The 24,092-nt window shown below is 39.0% G+C and overlaps 1 protein-coding gene across 1 annotated transcript in view; it reads left to right on the top strand.

Annotated features, from left to right (window-relative positions):
• UGT8 (UDP glycosyltransferase 8) overlaps positions 1-24,092 on the top strand; it is an 86,352-nt gene that overhangs the window by 16,476 nt on the left and 45,784 nt on the right. The window contains exon 2 of the mRNA XM_064584979.1: positions 16,601-17,424. Within this exon, the coding sequence (XP_064441049.1) occupies positions 16,603-17,424 (822 nt within the window). The 5' untranslated portion in view covers positions 16,601-16,602. The remainder of the gene's footprint in view (positions 1-16,600; positions 17,425-24,092) is intronic.

Consider the following 24,092-nt stretch of genomic DNA (forward strand, 5'->3'; position numbering starts at 1 on the left):
CATTCACCAGAACTTAACTTACGTACATTAGGGATCGCGCGGATCACTTCTGCTTCGAGCCCGTGTCCATTCACCAGAACTTAACTTACGTACATTAGGGATCGCGCGGATCACTTCTGCTTCGAGCCCGTGTCCATTCACCAGAACTTAACTTACGTACATTAGGGATCGCGCGGATCACTTCTGCTTCGAGCCCGTGTCCATTCACCAGAACTTAACTTACGTACATTAGGGATCGCGCGGATCACTTCTGCTTCGAGCCCGTGTCCATTCACCAGAACTTAACTTACGTACATTAGGGATCGCGCGGATCACTTCTGCTTCGAGCCCGTGTCCATTCACCAGAACTTAACTTACGTACATTAGGGATCGCGCGGATCACTTCTGCTTCGAGCCCGTGTCCATTCACCAGAACTTAACTTACGTACATTAGGGATCGCGCGGATCACTTCTGCTTCGAGCCCGTGTCCATTCACCAGAACTTAACTTACGTACATTAGGGATCGCGCGGATCACTTCTGCTTCGAGCCCGTGTCCATTCACCGGAGACGCTGGGAAGTGGCTTCAGCCTTCCTGGCGGTGAGCCAAACTAGAGAATCCCATTACTAGAAAAGACGAGAAAAATATATGCCATTGCTGTCTCTCGTATACCTACAGTGGCATCCAACAAAGTCCAGCTTCTTGTCCATTCTTTTGTTATTTAATATACAAGCTTTTTTTTTTTTTTTGGTCATTTACACATTGAATGTGTAAGAAGTTCATAAATAGATGCAAAAAGGTCCCTAGACTTAAGGAAAAGCTGAAATGGAATCTGTACTTTGCTACTTTCTTCCTCTAACTGCAATACCCATTACCTTAGAAATTGTCTCTATAATTGAGAAGTGTAACTAACTTCAGTGCCTCAGGCAAAAGCTTTTGATTTAGAATTTTGTTTAGAAGTAAGGCAATTGATAAAATTGCATTTCATTCATTTAAGATTAAAGAAAACGATGGCAATGCCTGTGGTCCAGCTGCATATCCAGGTTCAAAATCACAAGTGCAGTCAATTCAGTCAGCAAATATTTATTGAGTACTTACTACATGGTTAGCAAAGGGAATAAAATAGTTACCTACTTTTACTAAAATCTCCAACCTTTTGGAGCTTAAATTATGCTAGAGGATACAGAAATTAGGTTTTGTTTTGTTTTGATTCGCTTTTTAAAATTGAAGTCAAGGGCGCCTGGGTGGCTCAGTTGGTTAAGCGACTGCCTTCGGCTCAGGTCGTGATCCTGGAGTCCCGGGATTGAGTCCCACATCGGGCTCCCTGCTCAGCACGGAGTCTGCTTCTCCCTCTGACCCTCCTCCCTCTCATGCTCTCTGTCTCTCATTCTCTCTCTTGCAAATAAATAAAATCTTAAAAAAAAAAATAAAAAAAAATTGAAGTCAAATTAACATTCAGTATCATATTAGTTTAGGTGTACCATAGTGATTGGACAATTCTACACATTACTCAGTGTTCACAATGTTACTGTTATTACAGTATTATTGACTGTATTCCCTGTATTCTACATTTCAATTCCATGACTTAATTATTTATAACTGGAAGTTTGTACTTCTTAAACCTTTTTATCTATTTCATCCCCACCCCCTTCCCCTTTGGCCACCACCAGTTTGTTCTATTTAAAGTCTGTTTTTTGTTTGTTCATTTGTTTTGTTTTTTAGATTCCTTATATAAGTGAAATTATATGGTGTTTTTCTTTCTCTGACTTGTTTCACTTAGCATAATACCCTCTAGGTCCATCCATGTTGTTGCAAATGTCAAGATCTCATTCCTTTCTATGGCTGAGTAATACACTAGGCATATACACCACATCTTCTTCATCCAGTCGCCTATTGATGGACACTTCGGTGGCTTCTATATCTTGGCTTTTGTAAATAATGCTGCAATAAACATAGGGGTGCATATATCTTTTCAAATTTGTGTCCATTTTCTCTGGATAAATACCCAGTAGTGGAATTATTGGATCCTATGACAATTCTATTTTTAATTTTTTGAGGAATTTCTGTACTGTTTCGCACAGTGCCTTGCACTGATTTACATTTCAGCAGGGCACAAGGTTCCCTTTTTTTCCACATCCTCCCCAACACTTGTTATCTTTTGTCTTTTTGATACTGGTCTTTCTGACTGGTGTGAGGGGATATCCCACTGTGGTTTTAATTTGCATTTCCTTGATGATTCCTGATGCTGAGCATCTTTTTGTGGGTCTGTTGGTCATCTTTATGTCTTCTTTGGAAAAATGTCTATTCAGGTCCTTTGCCTGTTTTTTAATCAGATTTTTTTGGTGTTTTTGGTGTTGAGTTGTAGAAGTTTTTTGTATATTTTGGTTATTAACCCCTTATTGGATATATCATTTGCAAATATCTTCTCCAATTCCCTGGGTTGCCTTTTTATTTTGTTGATGGCTTCCTTTGCTGTGCAAAAGCTTTTCATTTTTGTGTAGTTCCAGTAGTTTACTTTTTGCTTTTGTTTCCCTTACCTGAGGAGACATATCTAGAAAAATGTTGCTAAGGCTGATTTCCAAGGGATTACTGTCCGTATTTTCTTTTAGGAGTTTTATGGTTTCAAGTCTCACATTTAGGTCTTTAATTCATTTTGAGTTTATTTTTGTGGATGGTGTAAGAAAGTGGTCCAATTTCATTCTTTTGCATGTGTCTGTAAGTTTTCCCAACACCACTTACTGAAAAGACTATCTTTTCCCCATTGTGTGTTCTTGCCTCATCTGTCACAGGTTAGACCATGTCGGTGTGGGTTTATTTCTGGACTCTGTATCCTGTTCTATTGATCTATGTGTCTGTTTTTGTGCTGGTACCATAGAGTTTGATTACTATGGCTTTGTAGTATATCTTGAAATCTGGATTGTGACACCTTCAACTTTGTTCTTCTTTCTAAGGATAGCTTTGGCTATTTGGGTCTGTTTTGGTTCCATACAAATTTTAGGATTATTTGTTCTAGTTCTGTGAGAAATGCTGTTGGCATTTATTTAAAAGCACTAGTAAGGATTCCTAATTAGTCTTTACTTTGATGGATTGGTATTTGTTTATTTTTCATTTTACTGGATGGTATTTTCCTAGGCTTACTTATAAAAGATGCTTTGAAGAGAGATGAAATTATTCTAACAGTATTTCATGTAGTACCGAGGTTGACCTCTGGTGGTAGTTATGATTGATATATTTTTTCATGTTATTGCAGTCCTCATAATACTCAGTGCCAGGGAAACTTAAAAGTCCTGAGAATTTTAGCTGTCAGTTTACCAGACTACATAATATGCTTTGAGGACTAAATCATTCACTTCGTTTTTCTAAATAGCTCAATTCACCACATACAGACATGATTTTACATTTCCCAATAGCCTTTATTTTGTTTTTCCTTTAATGCAAAAACACACTTTGATCAATTCTTGTTTAAAATGATAGTCTATTTTTTTTTTTTGAGTTTTTATTCAATACCAGTTAACATAGATGTAATATTAGTTTCAGGTGCACAATATAGTGATTCACCATTTCCACACATCACCTGGTACTAATTCACAAGTGCACTTCTTAATCCCCATCCCCTAGGTCTCCTCTCCCCCACCCACCCACCTCCCCTCCAGTAACCATCAGTTTGTTCTCTATAGTTAAGAGTCTGTTTCTTGGTTGGCCTTCTATCTTTCTCTTTTTTCCCCCTGCTTTGCTCCTGAATTGATGAGCTGCTGGGCTGGTAGACTGTCAAAACTTAAATTGTTTCCTGTAGTTTAGGTGTTTGCCATTTTTTTTTCCTATATAGTTCATCCTCATGTATGCTTTACAGCTCAGCATTATTCATGATTTAACCTCAAATAGTAAAAACCAGAGAAATGATTCTTTCATGTGGTAGCCAGTGGTGATTCTCTAGTTTTTGTTGTTGTTGTTTTTTGTTTTTTTAATAAGTAGATGGAAATAGCATTTTAAAGTAAGGTTGCTAGAGGCCCAGAAAGGTAGGTGTTAAAATCTGGTATTTTAGACTCCTGTTTGAAGAAATGGGAAAAATAAGGGATTCATGAAGTCTATTTTTTTTTAATCTTTAAAAAATCTCAGTAGTATAGAGGTGCCTGGGTGGCAAAGTCGGTTAAGCATCCACGTCTGGCTCTGTGCTGAGCAGAGTCTACTTAAGTAAAGATTCCCTCTCCCTTTCCCTCTGCCCCTCCCCCCAGCTCTCTCTCTCTAAAATAAATAAATAAATCTTTTTAAAAAATCTCAGTAGTAAGAAGTTGTGGGGTGTGTATACACACACACACACACAAACACACACACTGGAATATTATGCAGCCACCGAAAGGAGTGAAATCTTGCCATTTGCAACAACGTGGATGGAACTAGAGGGTATTATGCTAAGTGAAATAAGTTAGTCAGAGAAAGACGATTATCATATGATCTCACTGATATATGGAATTTGAGAAATAAGGCGGAGGATCATAGGGGAAGAGAGAAAAAAATGAAACAAGACGAAACCAGAGAGGGAGACAAACCATAAGAGACTCTTAATCTCAGGAAACAAACTGAGGGTTGCTGGAGTGGTGGGGGATGGGAGGGATGGGGTGGCTGGGTGATAGACACTGGGGAGGGTATGTGCTATGGTGAGTGCTGTGAATTGTGTAAGACTGTTGAATCACAGACCTGTACCCCTGAAACAAATAATACATTATATGTTAATAAAAAAAAAAGTGAGGTAAAAAAAAAAATCTCAGTAGTATATTGGGATGTTCTGTTGTCCATTTCAGCCGAAGTGAACCATTGAGGCTTAGGAGCAGGAACAATATAGCTAATTTATTTTTTTTCTGGTATTCTAAGGGTTTGGCTTTAGAGGGATCACTTTTGCAAATGAGTGTTTTGGATATGCAGCAGTCAAGTAAAGTGCTACCCTGATATCCTTGCTGAACTAATTTGCACTTCAATGTTGACTGGCTTCCCTTTGGTGAGAGGTGGGCACTGTGAGTAAAATTGGCCCTGTTTCTTGTCTTGCATGCAAGCAGAGAAATAATTTTTAACCTAAAGAAGAAAGGGTGGGCTGATAAGCAACGTGAAATTTGTTTAGAGTCTTGGAATTCTGGATTTTCTCCCATCTTGTGACGGTGGAGAACCGTCAAGTAGTAGTAGCATCTCAGAACCAAGAGAGAATTTGGAGGAGAAAGGGGAGCATTAGTGTCTAGTGTTGGAGAGGAGTCCAATGAGATAAGTGTGGGGGGAAAAGGGCATTTGTGTGAATATTATGAAGTATTTAGTGCCCTTAACAATGAGTGTTTGGGCAGAGTGGTGGTGGAGACAATGCCAGGCTGGAACCATTCGGGGAGTAAGTGGAAGCCAGCAAATACACATTGATATTTTAAGACATTTGACTCCAAGAGTGGGAGTGGGAGTAAAGTTCCAGCAAAAGGGGCATGGCAGTGGAATGAGTGTGTTATAAATATTATGTATTTTTGGTAGAAAACTTCAAAAACCTGGAAATACAAAAGTAGGAAGAGAAAACAAAATCCCTCATTTGGAAAATTCAAATTTACTGTCGATAAGTTTGTTATCTACTTTGTGAGTCGGCATCATCATTTTATGTATGTATATGATATATATAATTTGGTTTCTTTTATGTTACGAGCATTTTCTCATGTTGAAAATGTTTAAAACATAGTTTTAATGGTTCTGTAATACTCCATTGTAAAATGTACCACGATGAGATTAATCCTGTATTGCTGGATTCCTAGTGGTTTCTGGCTGTTTGCTGTTACAAGCGAATGCAGGAACATCTTTGTGCGTACATGTTGGTATTTCTGATTTAGAGTAGTTACAGAAATGTAAAATGATAATGCCAGTTGTTTTCCAAAGCATTTGCACCAATTTACATTTTCACCACCTGCCTAAAACTGCGTTACCATTAAAAATGATGTTGCTAATTTTATGAAAGAAAAGTCTAGTTTGTTTTGTTCAGTCATTCAGCAGCCTTAAGCTCCTTGCCTCTAACTGGGAGGTTGGGTTCAAACCGTGTGTATGGATGCAGCATGTCCGGGGAGCAGTGCTTTCTCTAGGGTGCTCAGAGGAGGAGCCAGCCTCCACCTCCTGCATCCCAGCAGTAGGAGGCTTTTACCCTGAGTGCTCAGTTCTGATCCCTCTTCAGGCAGCTCATCTCTGTATCTAGAGAACTGATGTGCGTTTGGGGAGTAAATGCAGCCACCTCTGCTTTGCTCCCATGGGAGTGAAGGGAAGATGTAATGTATGGGGAAAACTGCTCTAGCTCCTCTTTTTTCCTTGATTTCTTGCTCCACCCACTACTCTTGCTCCCCAGCTTGTCCACTTAAGCACGCAGCTGTTCTGGAAGCAGTTTTCACCTCTGCTAACAGGATCCTCTTCTGTGTGTTCTGGGTCAGGACTTCCTCATACTTATTGTTCGTTTTCTAGAAACTTCTCAAAAATCCATTACACTGATGACTATAGCCCAGCCCACAACTCATTACCTTGTACCATTTCTCAGAGATAATTAGGTATTCCCTTTTACCTGCTTTCCTATCATTTCTGAAGAAACGTTAGGAAGAAAGGAGTAGAAACGTTTGAGTTCAGTCAGTCATCTTGGACTGAAACGTCTGCCCCAGATGTTTTAAACATTCCAAAAAGATTTTATGATTATGTAGTCAAATCTAATAATATCTGCAGTAAAGATTTCTTTCTTTGCTTTATGCTCAGATTGTTTTTTTTTTCTCTTTCCAGAGATCATTTAAAGCTCAGCACTTTTATCGGCTGTATTTAAAAAAAAATAACACTTCTATCTGATTTAGTTGGGGGAAAGTCTAGGGTAAATAATTCAGTGATTTTATTTCTCAAATATAAAGCCAATTTTTAACACTCCATTTCAAGTAAGTTATTCCTTCCTCATCTGCTTGTGCTCCCTTCATCTCATGTTATGTTCATATTTATTCAAGGAATTCTTAAAGGCTACCTACTCTGATCCATTTATTTGAAGTAGGATTCTTGGGCTAAATCCATAGTGTTTTAATTCTTTTTAAAAATATGCTTTAATATTTACCTTGCTGTCCCAAGACTTTACTGTTTCTTTTTTAAAAGTGTATTCTCTCTTCTTGCATATTCTAACAAGTGAACATGGGTATAATTTGGTCAAATTCCAAACCAAACAAAACGAAGTCTCTAGTGGGATTTCATGGGGAATTTATTCAGTCTATTTATAATATGGGAAGGATTGACTTTTATCAAATACCATCTTTCATTAAAATAACAGAGTATCTCTATCCACTTAGTATTATTACTATGTGTATGTCTTTAGGGAAAGGCTTGTCATACTTAGTGTAGCAAACAAATATGCTTTTTAGTTCATTTTAAAGGTACTTTATGTATTTTTTTGTTATTGTAAATGAGATACTTTGATCACATATTATTTAAAAACAATACTTACTATTTTAAGAGAAGAGTAACACATGTCCATTATAGAAAATGTTAAATTAAAATCCCTTGTAACTTACACTATTATGTGCATATTATAAGTAATATGCATTTCACTTAGTAATATGCATTTAAGTTTCTTCCCTGTCTTTTAATGGTTTGATAGTTCATTTTCTTTTTAGCACAGAGTAATACTCCATTCCAGTTTATCTATCCCTTTACCTACTGGAGGACATCTTGGTTGCTTCCAAGTTTTGGCAGTTATGAAGAAAGCTGCTAGGCACATCCATGTACAGATTTTTGTGTGCACATAAATTTCAGCGCTTTTGGGTAAATACCAAGGAGCACAACTGCTGGAGCATATGTTAAGAGTATATTTAGTTTTGTAAGAAACCACCAACCTGTCTTCCAAAGTGACTGTACCATTTTACATTCCCACCAGCAATGAATGAGAATTCCTGTTGCTCCGTATTTTCTCCAGCATTTGGCATCGTCAGTGTTCTGGATTTTGGCCATTCTGACGGGTGTGTAGTGGTATCTCATTGTAGTTTTAATTTGCATTTCCCTGATGACACATGATGTGGAGCATCTTCTCATATGCTCATTTGCCATCTGTATATTTTCCTTATGAGTTGCTTATTAAGGTCTTTGGCCCTTTTTAAAATCAGGTTGGTTACTTTCTTATTGTTGAATTTTAAGAGTTCTTTGTGTATTTTGGATAGCAGTCCTTTTTCAGATGTGTCTTTTGCAAATATTTTCTCCCAGTCTGTGGCTTGTCGTCTCATTCTCTTGACATTATCTTTCTCAGAGCAGAAGTTTTTAATATTAATGAACTCCAGCTTATCAGTAGACACACTCTGATAAGTCTGGACTAGCAAGGATCTTACCATTTGTTGGTAGTTATGTTAGTCATTCTGTTATCCACCACAGTGATGTTTATGAGATTAAAGTGCTATTGTAGTCCTTCATAATTAGTCTTGTATTTGAACAACAGAATAACACACTTGTACAAATGATGCTTCTTGGGGGGCAGTGGAGCAAGATGGCAGAGGAGTAGGAGACCTGGATTTCGTCTGGTCCCAGGAATTCAGCTGGATAGGGATCAAACCATTCTGAACACCTACAAACTCAACAGGAGATCGAAGAAAAGAATAGCAACAACTCTCTGAACAGAAAAGCGACCACTTTCCGGAAGGTAGGACGTGCGGAGAAGTGAATCCGAGGTGATATTCGGGAGGACAGACGGTGGGGGTGGGGGCCTCCGTCCACCACTTCTGGCAAGTGATAGAGCCTCTGAGCACAAAATCGGAACTTTTAGAAGTCTGCTCTGCTGAGGGACGTCGCTCCAGTGGCTAAGTGGGGGGTGGAACCCTCGTGGGACAGTGTGGTCTCAGGACCCTCGGGGTCACAGAAAGTCCAGGGATGCCTGAGTGCGGCAGAGCTCCCAGGTATTGGAGCAGGGAAGCCGGCTGCAGAGACAGAGCCGAGGAGCGGGCTCTCAGCTCGGGGTTGCCATAAACCGTGATCCGCGGCACAGTCGGCCCACTGCTCCTCCAGCAGGGACCCAACAAGCAGCAGATCCGGGGAGACTCCCGTTCCTCCTCTGGGAGGAGCGGCGCGGGAGCACACCGCAGGGATCTGCTAGGTTTGGAGACTCCACACCGAGTCGGGTGCCAGAGATAGAAATGCTCTGTCACAGGACGGGTGAGCACGGAGTGTGGCCAGAGACTGGGGAGATGGCAGTGACTGCTTTTCTCTGGGGGCTCGCTGAGGAGCGGGGCCCCGAGTTTTTGGCTCCTCCGGGGCAGAGACTGGGAGGCTGCCATTTTCACTCACCTCCTCCAAAGCTGTACGGAAAGCTTGCAGGGAACAAAAGCTCCCGAGAGCAAACCCCAGCAGATTACTTAGCCCGGACCGGGCAAGGGCAGGGCAATTCCGCCTCCGGCAAAGACATTTGGGAACCACGGCAACAGGCCCCTCCCCAGAAGATCAGCGAGAACAGCCAGCCAAGACCAAGTTTACTGATCAATGAGAACGGCAGAACTCCAGCGCTAGGGGAATACTGCACACAGAATCCATGGCTTTTTTACCATGATTCTTTAGTCTTTCAAAGTTAATTTTTTTTAACTTTTTTTTTTTTGAATTTTTCTTTTTCCCTTTTTCAACCAACATCTTATCAATCCCTTTTTTAAAAAACATTTTTATTTTTCATTTTTAGAGTCATATTCTATCCCTTCATAGTAGTTACTCTCATTTTTGGCATATATATATATATATATATATATAAGTTGTTCTCTCTTTAAAATTTTGAGATAGTTTCTTCTAACAGATCAAAATATACCCTAAATCTCTAGTGTATGGTTTTGTTCTACTCTCCTGCCTGATCACATTCTCTCCCTTGTTTTTCCTTTTTTTTTTAAATCCTCTTCTTTCTTTTTTCAAACAACTTATCAATTCCTTTTATAAAATCTTTTATAATTTTCATCTTTACAGTCATATTCCATCCCTTCATCATATCAACCCTTATTTTTGTACATATATAAGTTTTCCTTTCTTTAAAATTTTGGGAGGCACTTTCATCTAACAGAACAAAATACACCCAAAATCTAGTGTGTGGCACTGATCTATGCACCAGCCTGATCATATTTGATCATATTCTGTTTTTTTTTGTTTTGTTTGTTTTTATCTTTTTCTTTTTTCTTTCTTTCCCTTTCTTTTCCCCCGGCTACAGGTCTTTTCTGATTTGTTTAGAGTATATTTTCTGGGGACGTTGTTACCCTGTTAGCATTTTGTTCTCTCATTAATCTATTCTCCTCTGGACAAAATGACAAGATGAAAAAAAATCACCTCAACAAAAAGAACAAGAGGTAGTACCGACTGCCAGGGACCTACTCAATACAGATATTAGTACGATGTCAGATCTAGAGTTCAGAATCATGACTTTAAAGATACTAGCTGGGCTTGAAAAAAGCATGGAAGTTATTAGAGAAACCCTTTCTGGAGAAATAAAAGAACTAAAATCTAACCAAGTCAAAATGAAAAAGGCTATTAATGAAGTGCAATAAAAAATGGGGGCGCTAACTGCTAGGATAAATGAGACAGAAGAGAGAATCAGTGATATAGAAGACCAAATGATGGAAAATAAAGAAGCTGAGAAAAAGAGAGATAAACAACTACTGGATCTCGAGGGCAGAATTCGAGAGATAAGCGATACCATAAGATGAAACAACATTAGAGTAATTGGGAACACAGAAGAAGAAGAAAGAGTGAGAGAGGCTGAAGGTGTATTGGAGCAAATTATAGCAGAGAACTTGCCTAATTTGGGGAAGGAAACGGGCATCAAAATCCAGGAAGCACAGAGAACCCTTCTCAAAATCAATAAAAATAGGTCAACACCCCAACATCTAATACTAAAACTTATGAGTCTCATAGACAAAGAGAAAATCCTGAAAGCAGCTCGGGAGAAGAGATATGTAACCTACAAGGGTAGAAACATTAGATTGGCAACAGACCTATCCACAGAGACCTGGCAGGCCAGAAAGGACTGGCATGATAAATTCAGAGCACTAAATAAGAAAAATATGCAGCCAAGAATACTACATCCAGCTAGGCTGTCATTGAAAATAGGAGAGATAAAAAGCTTCGAGGACAAACAAAAACTGAAGAAATTTGCAAACACGAAGCCAGCCCTACACGAAATATTGAAAGGGGTCCTCTAAGCAAAGAGAGAGCCTAAAGCAACATAGACCAGAAAGGAACACAGACAATATGCAGTAACAGTCATCTTATAGGCAATACAATGGCACTAAATTCCTATCTTTCAATAGTTACCCGGAATGTAAATGGGCTAAATGCCCCAAACAAAAGACACAGGCTATCAGATTGGATTAAAAAACAAGACCCATCGGTATGCTGTCTGCAAGAGACTCATTTTAGACCCAAAGACACCCCCAGATTGAAAATGAGGGGGTGGAAAACAATTTACCATGCTAATGGATACCAAAAGAAAGCTGGGGTGGCAATCCTTATATCAGACAAATTAGATTTTAAACCAAAGACTGTAATAAGAGATGAGGAAGGACACTATATCCTACTTAAAGGGTCTATCCAACAAGAAGATCTCACAGTTGTAAATATCTATGCCCCTAACATGGGAGCAGCCAATTATATAAGCCAATTAATAACAAAGCAAAGAAACACATTAACAACAATAAAATAATAGTGGGGGACTTTAACACCCCCTTCACTTAAGTGATGATGATGGACATTAAAAGTGATGATGGACAGATCATCTAAGCAAAAGATCAACATGGAAATAAAGACTTTAAATGACACACTGGACCAAATGGACTTCACAGACATATTCAGAACATTCCATCCTGAAGCAACGGAATACACATTCTTCTTTAGTGCCCATGGAACATTCTCCAGAATTGATCACATCCTAGGTCATAAATCAGGTCTCAACCAGTACCAAAAGATTGGGATCATTCCCTGCCTATTTTCAGACCACAATGCTTTGAAACTAGAACTCAATCACAAGAGGAAAGTCAGAAAGAACTCAAATATATGGAGGCTAAAGAGCATCCTACTAAAGAATGAATGGGTCAACCAGGAAATTAAAGAAGAATTAAAAAAATTCATGGAAACCAATGAAAATGAAAACACAGCTGTTCAAAATCTTTGGGATGCAGGAAAGGCAGTCCTAAGAGGAAAGTATATAGCAATACAAGCCTTTCTCAAGAAACAAGAAAGGGCTCAAGTACACAACCTAACCCTACACCTAAAGGAGCTGGAGAAAGAACAGCAAATAAAGCCTAAACCCAGCAGGAGAAGAGAAATAATAAAGATCAGAGCAGAAATCAATGAAATAGAAACCAAAAGAACAGTAGAACAGATCAACAAAACTAGGAGCTGGTTCTTTGAAAGAATGAACAAGATTGATAAACCCCTGGCCAGACTTATCAAAAAGAAAAGAGAAATGACCCAAATCAACAAAATCATGAATGAAAGAGGAGACATCACAACCAACACCAAAGAAATACAAACAATTATAAGAACATATTATGAGCAACTCTATACCAGCAAATTAGATAACCTGGAAGAAATGGATGCATTCCTAGAGATGTATCAACTACCAAAACTGAACCAGGAAGAAATAGAAAACCTGAACAGACCTATAGCCACTAAGGAAATTGAAGGAGTCATCAAAAATGTCCCAACAAACAAAAGCCCATGGCCAGATGGCTTCCCAGGGGAATTCTACCAAACATTTAAAGAAGAATTAATACCTATTCTTCTGAAACTGTTCCAAAAAAATAGAAATGGAAGGAAAACTTCCAAACTTGTTTTATGAGGCCACCATTACCTTGATCCCAAAACCAAAGACTCCATCAAAAAGGAGAATTACAGACCAATATCCTTGATGAACATGGATGCAAAAATTCTCATGAAAATACTAGCCAATAGGATCCAACAGTACATTAAAAGGATTATTCACCATGACCAAGTGGGATTTATCCCTGGGCTGCAAGATTGGTTCAACATCCGCAAATCAACCAACGTGATACAATACATTGACAAAAGAAAGAAAAGAATCATATGATCTTCTCAATAGATGCAGGAAAAGCATTTGACAAAGTACAGCATCCTTTCTTGGTCAAAACTCTTCAGAGTATAGGGATAGAGGGTACATACCTCAATATCATAAAAGCCATCTATGAAAAACCTACAGCGAATATCATTCTCAATGGGGAAAAACTGAGAACTCCCCCTAAGGTCAGGAAGGCAGCAGGGATGTCCACTATCACCACTGCTATTCAACATAGTATTAGAAGTCCTAGCCTCAGCAATCAGACAACCTTTAAAGAAATAAAAGGCATCCAGATTGCCAAAGAAGAAGTCAAACTTCTCACTCTTTGCAGATGATATGATACTTTATGTGGAAAACCCCAAAGACTCCACCCTAAAACTGCTAGAACTCATACAGGAATTCAGTAAAGTGGCAGGATATAAAATCAATGCAGAGAAATCAGTGGCATTCCTATACACCAACAACAAGACAGAAGAAAGAGAAATTAAGGAGTCGATCCCATTTACAATTGCACCAAAACCGTAAGATACCTAGGAATAAATCTAACCAAAGAGGCAAAGGATCTGTACTCGGAAAACTATAAAATACTCATGAAAGAAATTGAGGAAGACACAAAGAAATGGAAAAACGTTCCATGCTCATGGATTGGAAGAACAAATATTGTGAAGATGTCAGTGCTACCTAGAGTAATCTACACATTCAATGCAATCCCCATCAAAATACCATCCACTTTTTTCAAAGAAATGGAACAAATAATCTTAAAATTTGTATAAACCAGAAAAGACCCCGAATAGCCAGAGGAATGTTGAAAAAGAAAAGCAAAGCTGGTGGCATCACAATTCTGGACTTCCCTGTCATCATCAAGACAGTGTGGTACTGGCACAAAAACAGACACATTGATCAATGGAACAGAATAGAGAGCCCATAAATGGACCCTCAACTCTATAGTCAACTCATCTTTGACAAAGCAGGAAAGAATGTCCAATGGAAAAAAGACAGTCTCTTCAACAAATGGTGTTGGGAAAATTGGACAGCCACATGCAGAAGAATGAAACTGGACCATTTCCTTACACCACACACAAAAATAGCGACTGCCTTCGGCTCAGGTCATGATCCCAGGGTCCTGGGATCGAGTCCCACATTGGGCTCCCTGCTCTGCGGGGAGCCTGCTTCTCCCTCTCCCACTCCCCCTGCTTGTGTTCCCTCTCTCGCTGTGTATCTCTCTCTCAAAATAAATAAATAAAATCTTAAAAAAAAAAAAACAAACCAACCATTTTTTGTGATTTTTTTTTTTTTTTTACTTCGTAGTAACTACTGAAATAAAATACTAAAATAAAAAACGAAGAATAGAATAAAAAACTCAGTGAAAGGATTTGTTTCCCGACTATTGGTTTTGTGTCTTAGTTACTTATGATAGATAAAGCAGTGGTTTTAACTGTAGCTGAATGGACTGTGCATTCAGTGCTCAGCCAGATGCAAAACACAGTGGGCGGAGCAGTTCCTGCAACTGGTCCATCAACCGGTCTGTCTTCGTGGGCATGCAAACAGTGACAGGTAGTAGTAATCACAGCAGCAGACTCTAGCTTCTGCAATAACTGTATTTGCATAAATCTCATCCCTAGAATTAAGAACAGGTCTACTGAGAATCCCTAATTTTTAAGTCCTTGGAATTGGAAGGCTGCACCAGAGAGACACAATAGAGAGACAGTACAGTAGAATAAAGGCCTGGAAAATTTCCTCCAAGATTGGCTATTTAATTTTTTTCTTTGTTGACCTTGTAATTATAGAATAAACTTACTTGATTACTATAGAAATAGTGTTTTCTCCAAATTTATTTTTTTAAAGCCCTCATTTAATTCAAACAACATTTAACATAGGCTATACATGCTTATAATGTGCTTTACTTCTGTTTATTCTTAATGGTATAGTGTCAGCTCATCTAGAAATAGTTTGAATATTTCCTTGGATTGAGACAGGGAAAAGGCATCTGGAAATATAACGCATTTCATAGTTTAATCTTGATAATGGAAGAATCTATCATTTGCTTGCTGTTGATTTCTTTTTTGTTTTTTTAGGTTGCTTGCAGTAGTTGAATGTGGAGAAGGTGTAGTTGCTAAAACTGCGTTTAGATGGTGGGAATTCGTACGAGTAGGGTGGCTAATATGTGATAATGAGTAAAAATGGGTATTGATTCGGTAATGTGCATATAAATCTATTTTAAGTTGTTCCTTCAGGTAAAAAGATCCAGTTTGCATGAGTAGTTATTGTTTAGATGTTTTCGCTACTTGGAGGCTAATTTAGAATCTAAGTAAAAACTATACTGAGTAGGGTAGGGGGAGTTGGCACACTATATAGCCCCCACAGGTAGGGCACGTATTTCTTTTCTTTTTATTTATTTATTTATTTATTTATTTATTTATTTATTTATTTATTCATTCATTCATTCATTCATTCATTCATGAAAGTCAGAGAGAGAGAGAGAGGCAGAGGCAGAGGGAGAAGCAGGCTTCCTGGCTAGCAGGGAGCCCGATGCAGGACTTGATCCCAGAACCCTGGGATCATGACCTGAGCTGAAGGCAGACGCTTAACCATCTGAGCCACCCAGGCACCCCAGGGCATGTCTTTCTAAAAAGTGACAGAGGACAACTCTTAACTGTTGTACCTAATCTCCTACCATGAAAGGATAGGAGAAGTGATAGGTGTCACGTGTACAGCCTTCATCTAACTTGCCCTTTGCACCTGAGTTACAGATACAACACAAAGGAAGTGTGGTCTGGGATATAGTCATTCATCATCACTTCTTCCATAAGCATTTACAAAGATCCGGTTAACTCTCGAAGTTTTCTATTAAAAGTTTCTCATGTAATGCCCTGAAATGAATTGGCAAATTGATAGAGATTACATAAATAGAGACTGCCAGGGTATATAAGGGTATTTAGGTAAAGGGGAAATTCACATTAAAGGTAATTTTTCCTGTAGAAAATTGTCTTTTCTATAGAACCGTTACCTGAAAGGATTCTCTTTTATTTTTTAAAATGTAACCTTTCTTTGGTATGCTCTGGTCTTAATTGGAAATGTAACTGCTGTGATAAAATGATTTAAAAGGAGATATACATGCTAATGCACCCAGAAATCAAAAATCTTGGCTCTTCTTCCTGGGATTAACGTTGATGTTCAATTAAAAGATAAACATGTTTCATAGATACCTCATAGCGATTATGCAAAGAAGAGAGATCTTTGGACATTCCATGTTACAGAAGTTTTATTTCAGATTTTCAAGAATCTAGTTCTCAAAAAAAAAAAAATCTAGTTCTTTATTATTGATGCAGTGTGTGCTCTGAAATGGACACCTTTTAAATATATTTCAGTTTCTGTCCACTTTGCTGTCATGTCAGTTCGATACTCTAAACAATTTAGTCTTTCAAAAATAGGTAATTAGAACAAATATCAGGATATTTTTACACCGACTAAGTATTGGATCATGAGCTACTTGGAAAAAAAGCCTCTGTGATTGTTTTGAATGCTAAGGATTGTACTTTGTTTTAAGTAGTTTTCTGGTTCTCGTTTCAGCTATGAAGTCTTACACTCCGTATTTCATGCTCCTGTGGAGTGCTGTTGGGATGGCGAAGGCTGCCAAAATCGTCATCGTGCCGCCAATTATGTTCGAAAGCCATATGTACATTTTCAAGACACTAGCCTCAGCCTTGCACGAGAGAGGCCACCGCACAGTGTTTCTTCTCTCCGAAGGCAGAGACATCGCGCCATCTAATCATTACAGCCTCCAGCGCTACCCAGGGATTTTTAACAGTACCACCTCGGATGCTTTCCTGCAGTCCAAAATGCGGAATATTTTCTCTGGGAGATTGACAGCAATCGAACTGTTTGACATACTGGATCACTATACCAAGAACTGTGATATGATGGTTGGCAACCGTGCCTTGATTCAGGGTTTGAAGAAGGAAAAGTTTGACCTGCTGCTGGTGGACCCTAATGACATGTGTGGATTTGTGATAGCCCATCTTTTAGGGGTTAAATATGCTGTATTTTCAACTGGCCTCTGGTATCCTGCGGAAGTGGGCGCTCCTGCCCCATTAGCTTACGTCCCAGAGTTTAACTCACTCCTCACAGACCACATGAACCTGCTGCAAAGGATGAAAAATACCGGCGTTTACCTCATTTCCAGATTAGGGGTCAGCTTTCTGGTTCTTCCCAAGTATGAAAGGATAATGCAGAAGTACAACCTGCTGCCAGAGAAGTCCATGTACGACTTGGTCCACGGGTCCAGTCTGTGGATGCTGTGTACAGATGTGGCACTGGAGTTTCCGAGACCCACTCTGCCTAATGTTGTGTACGTAGGAGGAATCCTCACCAAACCGGCCAGCCCGCTACCAGAAGTAAGGTTTGCTGAACTCCTTGGTAATCTTTTCTAAATATGAAGGTCCATTTATCAGCTTTGATTTTTGGAAGAGATGGGATTGGTTATTGTTGGCTAACAAGTGCTGCTCTTAAAAGGTAGAGCCTACTCTGAGGTCCCTTCCCTTGAGGATGCTCCGTTCCCTTGGAGCACGTTCCGGCTTTGATGGAGCATTTCTACGATGCTGAGAGGCCATTCTGCCGTATGGTCAATGGACGGGCTGGGAAATAGACTTTTGATTAAGTAATAACTGTAGTATGTGAGGAGAGTGTAGTTAGCTTGCTTTAATGAGCGTAAGTGGTTTTGCTTTTTTTTTTTTTTAAAAGATTTTATTTATTTATTTGAGAGAGAGAGAATGAGAGAGAGCACATGAGACGGGGGAGGGTCAGAGGGAGAAGCAGACTCCCTGCTGAGCAGGGAGCCCAATGCGGGACTCGATCCCAGGACTCCAGGATCATGACCTGAGCCGAAGGCAGTCGCTTAACCAACTGAGCCACCCAGGCGCCCGACATTATCATATTTCAATATGATGACAGTCACTCAAAGGAAGGGGCTTGTGTGTGTGTGTGTGTGTGTGTGTGTGTATAAAAGTTTTTTTCTTTTTAAAGATTTTATTTATTTATTTGAGAGAGAGAATGAGAGAGAGAGAGCATGAGAGGGAGGAGGGTCAGAGGGAGAAGCAGACTCCCTGCTGAGCAGGGAGCCCGATGCGGAACTCGATCCCGGGACTCCAGGATCATGACCTGAGCCGGAGGCAGCCGCCTAACCAACTAAGCCACCCAGGCGCCCTTTCCTTTTTATTTCTTAAAGTTGCTCTTATTTTAAGAGCCTACAGGGATTTTTTTTTTTTTAGATTTTATTTATTTATTTGAGAGTGAGAGAATGAGAGAGAGAGAACACCTGAGAGGGGATAGGGTCAGAGGACGAAGCAGACTCCCTGCCGAGCAGGGAGCCCGATGCGGGACTCGATCCAGGAACCCCAGGATCATGACCCGAGCCGAAGGCAGTCGCTTAACCAACTGAGCCACCCAGGCGCCCAGTGGTTTTGCTTTTAATGAAACACAGAGTTCGTTCTATTTTCTCCCAGATAGCACAATCACCGACCGGTCTCCATGTCTAGATCAGGTTCAGTCAAGTCAAATAAACCGAAACCATGTGAAGAGAGGTTCTTCTTTCAGCAGTCATAGCCACTAGAAAGCTTATGTCCAACAATGAAAATGAGGTAGTCACTTCTATCAAACTCGGGAGCCAACTAATTTTTAGTAAGCAACTGTAACTGTTTTAAAGAAATCCTGCCCCATTGCGATTTCATTTCAAAGATGGAATTGATTGCACTTGAACAAAACCCTGTCTCCTAAGTCAAACCTCAGTTCTTTTTCTGATTGAGCTGTCAGTGAATCCCTTGTGTTCTCTTCTCCATCCTAGTTTGTTTTGTGTTTGGCAACTCAAACTCACAGGAGCCAAACTTGGTATCTGTCGTCGTAGGGTTTTCTTATCTCAGGCTGGCTCTCTGGGTTTACTCTCAACATCTGATGGCATTTACCTGGAAGCAACAAGTTGTTCTATGATTTTGCTCTTTATTGAAACTCTTTCTACTTTTGAAAATCTGAAAAGACACACAACAACTCTGCTAAATCTCTGGTCACTACATATCAAAAAATTTGCCAGAGCCTTGTTGAAGAGCAAATCCAGATTTTTTTCGTTTAGGCATCTGATAAGGACAATCACTGGGCAGAATTTTCTCATGGAGAAATAATGTGATTGGAAGATGTAGTCTGTAGGTTTTTCTAATCCTTTGGAAGTACTTTCAATAAATAATACCTTGATATATTTCACATAAGATGAAGAAATAGAGCTTGCCAGATTTGCGGCCCACACCACCCGAGCATTTCATACCTCTGATGCCAGCGGAGGCTGAGGGCATAGCTCTCTCTGACGTCAAGTGTAAAGGATAGGAACTAATCTCAGCCTTTCTCAGCCATTCCTGAATTTAGCCAAGCCATTTCAAATCCTTAAATATTCTCTGCCAGAGTCACCGTGTGTTGTATTAACTCCCTTTCCTAAAGGTAGGGAAAATCAGATTGAGAAGGAGCTTCTAAAAGACTCATTGATAAGCAAGTCTGTCTTTACTCTGAGTCATTCAGAATGTTACACAGATCAGCCCCGTTCCTCCAGGTCTTCATTTTTTCCCAACCAGAACCCTGCCCTTCTGCCTTGCTCCTTTTGTTTCTGTTTGGGGGCTGTCTCCCTTCTTTAGCCACCGGATTGAAGAAGGAATGGGTGATAAAAGGAATGTTCTGATGAATCTTCAGTCCCTGTACATTTGTCTTGAGTTGCAGCAACTTAATACATAGCATAATAATACACAGAATAATATTTTATATATTAATACACAGAATAATATTTTTTATATATTTTTTTCTATCCTCTACCTTTCATTAAGATACATAGCATGTGAGAATGCTTCTTTTTTCCCTATAACCCATGCTTATCTTTTCCCCCATGGGTCCCTCTGCCTGTTAGTTTCACTATTTTATTTTACTTTTAAAGCATCTTTTGAGTGGTTTTGGAACCTTATGTAAGATTATTACCCAAAATGTTTTCTGATTTGCATAATTTCTAGTTTTTTTTTTTTTAAGATTTTATTTATTTATTTGAGAGGGAGAGAATGAGAGATAGAGGGGAGAGGGTCAGAGGGAGAAGCAGGCTTCCTGCTGAGCAGGGAGCCCAATGCAGGACTCGATCCCGGGACTCCAGGATCATGACCTGAGCCAAAGGCAGTCAGTCGCTTAACCAGCTGAGCCACCCAGGCGCCCCATGCATAATTTCTAGTTTGATACTGGCTTAACTTACCTTGTGGGCTTCCCTGTTCTTTTTTCCCTCTTTTGGCTTTTTGTAATAATTCTTTTGAAAATGTGCTTTTTATTTACAATGACCACTTTGGCTGTGCTGGTGAGATCACACACACACAGATACATACAAATATGGCATGTGCACATGTTTTATATGTAGACCTAGATAAGTCTGTTCTTTGAAAATATCTTAGGCCATAAGTGTGAAGGACCATTTTCTTTCAGTATGCCATTTACTAAGTTTTTCACCAGGGAGTATTTTGAAGGATGAGGTGTCTTACCCTTTCAGATATTTCTTACTCTGGTGAGGCTTTATATGCTTAGGAACACATGTGTTCCTACTGGGATTTCTCTAGTAGATTTGTCTGATACGATAAACTGTACCTCAGGGTTCTACAAGTTAGTTTCTCAAATGCCTGTATTATTTACAGGTCATGGTTGTGACACTAAAATAATAGGGCCTAGCAAGTGACCGTTTAGAACACATGATTCACTAATAACAGCTTAATTGTTAACTGCCTTGGTATCTTACACTGGAAATGGATTAGGTTTTCCAGATGTCTGGAAATGATTTGGCAGTGGGATTTCATTTCAAAACCTGGGATGAAAGGGTACAGAAAATTTCTAAAAGACACTTTTTAGGAGCTTTCATAATGTTTGAGCTCAGAGAAACTCAGAGAGCATCTAGTTCAGTTCTATTAATTTAGTTTATCCCACCCCCCACCTCAAAATACAGAGAATAGGCCATTCATTTGTCACTTAGGAGATTCAGAGAGTTTGGATGTCTCATCCAAGGCCATTAAGCTAGTTTGTGGCATAGCCAAGTAAAATGTGGATTATTTTGCTGTGATTGGATATTTTGTCAAGATGCCCACATCTCTTGTTACTCATATCACTCATTTACACATTTATAGTGTATACAAAACTTCAGAGACAAATATTTCTCAGTTCTTTCTTTGATATCTCAAGGATTATGAGGATTTAAGGTGAGAGTCAAATTTTAAATCATGCATACTCTTACTTATGCTTTAGAAATTTAATAATAGCAATCAGCCAGAATCCAAATGCTTTTGATTACAAAGTATTTGTCTTGGCATAAAGTGAAGCAGTTGTGTGCCTTAGTAATACAATCATTTTAAAATGCATGTTAGCAATGTGCCTACCTTATCATACTGTTTACTACCTGACTGCCTAGAGTGTGAGTCCTTAAAATGTGTCAGTGAAGGAGAAGAGGTCTGGATTGGATCACATCTGCTCTATTATTGAAGGGCGGCAGAGAACGTGAATATACATTTCTTTAAAAAAGAACTTTTGCCTCCGCCAGGAAGGAGGTCTGTAAAAAGGTCCCTATTTGACTAGGTCCTTTAAGTATTAAATGTGAATGAAATAATATCTAACAGAGAGCCCTTCTACCTTTTAGCAGTTCTATTGGGGAGGAGGGGAATAATAGTACAACCAAAGAAGAGTACATTTACTTAAGGAGTCTATTCATTTTTAAAATTAACGTATTGCAGGTGATAATTTTTAAATGATTTCTCATTGACTGAAATGACCTGACCCTGCCAGGCAGCTGATCTCTCCCACTTTTCTGCTTCTACAGCCCGAATTATTTTTGCACTTAATAGATTGTACTTTAACTATTGGTTTTTCACATGGCTCTCTCCCTAACTAGAGTGTGGATGCCTCAAAGGGTGGATCCTCTACTTAGTCATCTTTGTACCCTGAGTATCTGGAGAATGGTAGGAATTCAATGAGTGTTTAAGATTAAATGAACTGCATCAAATAGAAATAGTTGCCAAAAAAAAAAAAAATAGGTTTCAGCTAGTACAACAATGTTAATATTATGGCCATTATCTGCTTATTTTTTTTTAAATGACTTAATGTGTGGTTTTATTTCATATTACACAAATATTAATCAAGCAGCCAGTAGTCAGATGCCAAGCATTCTAAGACAAATTCTCTTGAAGATAGTTTCTCAGATCTTTAGTGTATCTAAGACTTGACTGCACAGTTTGTAAACAAATGCAGATTTTCAGGCTAAACTCCAGATTTTAGTTTAGTAGGATTGAGATGGAATCTAGAAATCTGCAAATTACTGGCCAACTCAGTGATCCTGACAGGAGACAAAGAGATCACTATGGAGTTAGGCATACCCTTATTTCTTATTTGAACTGGATAAATGGATAATGGGTACAACAGAATGAACATAATTAGACAATCCAAGTAGAGGCAAGAACAAGCCAAGGTGCTTTAGCCTACCTTAAGAGGTTCAGATTATTTTAAATTTATGTCCACATACCATCCCAGCCACTAAGCAGCCCAGCATTCCAGGCTAAGTTATACATAATGTTACTGATATTGACAAAAGATCATCATACGTTACTCAGTTGGTGAACTGAATGGTCTCTACTGTGTCCCCAGTATGCACACGACCAGGGTTAGTAGCGTAAATCAGTTCAGCTGTTGCTGTCATGAAAAATGTTCTGGGATGATGAGGTACTCATTTGGTATACTTCAGGGGTGCTTTATTGCCAGGCTAGGAGTATAAAGGGCAACTATATTTCACCAGTTGTGGGGACATTTTTAATTTAGGGAAACAGTCCTGGGGAAAGATACAGATAAGAGATCAACAGAGATAAGAAAAAGCATGAGGCCAAGGACAGGGTCTTGCAATACTCACTGTTTGTCCTTTTGTTATTGCCAGAACTCCCTCACAGAGAAGGGTTTTAGGGAGAATGAGACATTGAGCAACAGATTCATTAGATTAACTACTTGTGAGCTGATCAGGTTATGAGAAGAATAACTCTGAGGAGCAAAACAATGGCTTTCTATTTTCAGTTTTTATTGATTCGCCTGGAAGCCATTGCTTACTATTACATATGGTAATGGAAAGCGGACTTCCCCAATCATGAGTGAAGTGTCGAGGCTGAGAAATGGGACCAGAGTCGCTGGGGCTAATAGACTTGATCCAGGATTATAGCAGATGTGGAAAATTAAGGCCATTTTAATACTGTGTAACCTATAAATTATGTTATCATGAAATATAAAGCTAGAGATGGGATTATAACCATTGTACCATGTTGATCAAAATGTCTGCTTTTAAATAAGTGTCATTTAATCAAAATATATATCCTTCATAGCTGGTTCCTTATTTTGAATACCAATCACTCACAAAGAACGTTGTAAAATGTCTTCTTCTACATAGTACTTCTGTGCTGTTGGTAGCTATGTGGGGATCAGAAAATTGATAACTCTAATGTTTGGAAGAGACTAATGATTTCATTCCAATTACTAATTCTGAGCTTAAATAGTTACTACAACATGGTAGCTGGGCAGAAATGATAGATTCGCTATGGGAACTCATTCACGTAAAATGTTGTTGCAGATATTTCTTGCAAAAGTTTTATAGTTTGATCATATATTTTGTCTTTATTTTGTGGTGAGAAACCAGATCACCTTGCTAAATGAATCTGTCCAGGAAGTAAATTGGGCCCTGTTAAAACCATCAATAACTTACTGTTCACCTCACTGATAGGATAATTTTCTGAGCAGCTCTGTAGTTTTAAAAAGCTTATCAGTTGCTTCTGGAAGCATTTTGGGTTTACAGAGATTCCCTGATATGATAGGAGACCCAAATATAATTGGAGTTGCAGAGTCTGATACGATTTTTAAACACTCTCCTCCCTCTGCTATTACGTATTTAAGCTTTAGGACGCCCTACAGAACTGTTCGTTTAGATATTAATTCAAACACTGGCCATGTCAGGGGAAATATTTTTAACCGATCATCTTTACGA

The sequence above is a fragment of the Mirounga angustirostris genome, unplaced genomic scaffold, assembly GCF_029215605.1.
Source record: "Mirounga angustirostris isolate CCGP_5_RB_7025 unplaced genomic scaffold, mMirAng1.0.hap1 SCAF_2, whole genome shotgun sequence".
NCBI lineage: Eukaryota > Metazoa > Chordata > Mammalia > Carnivora > Phocidae > Mirounga > Mirounga angustirostris.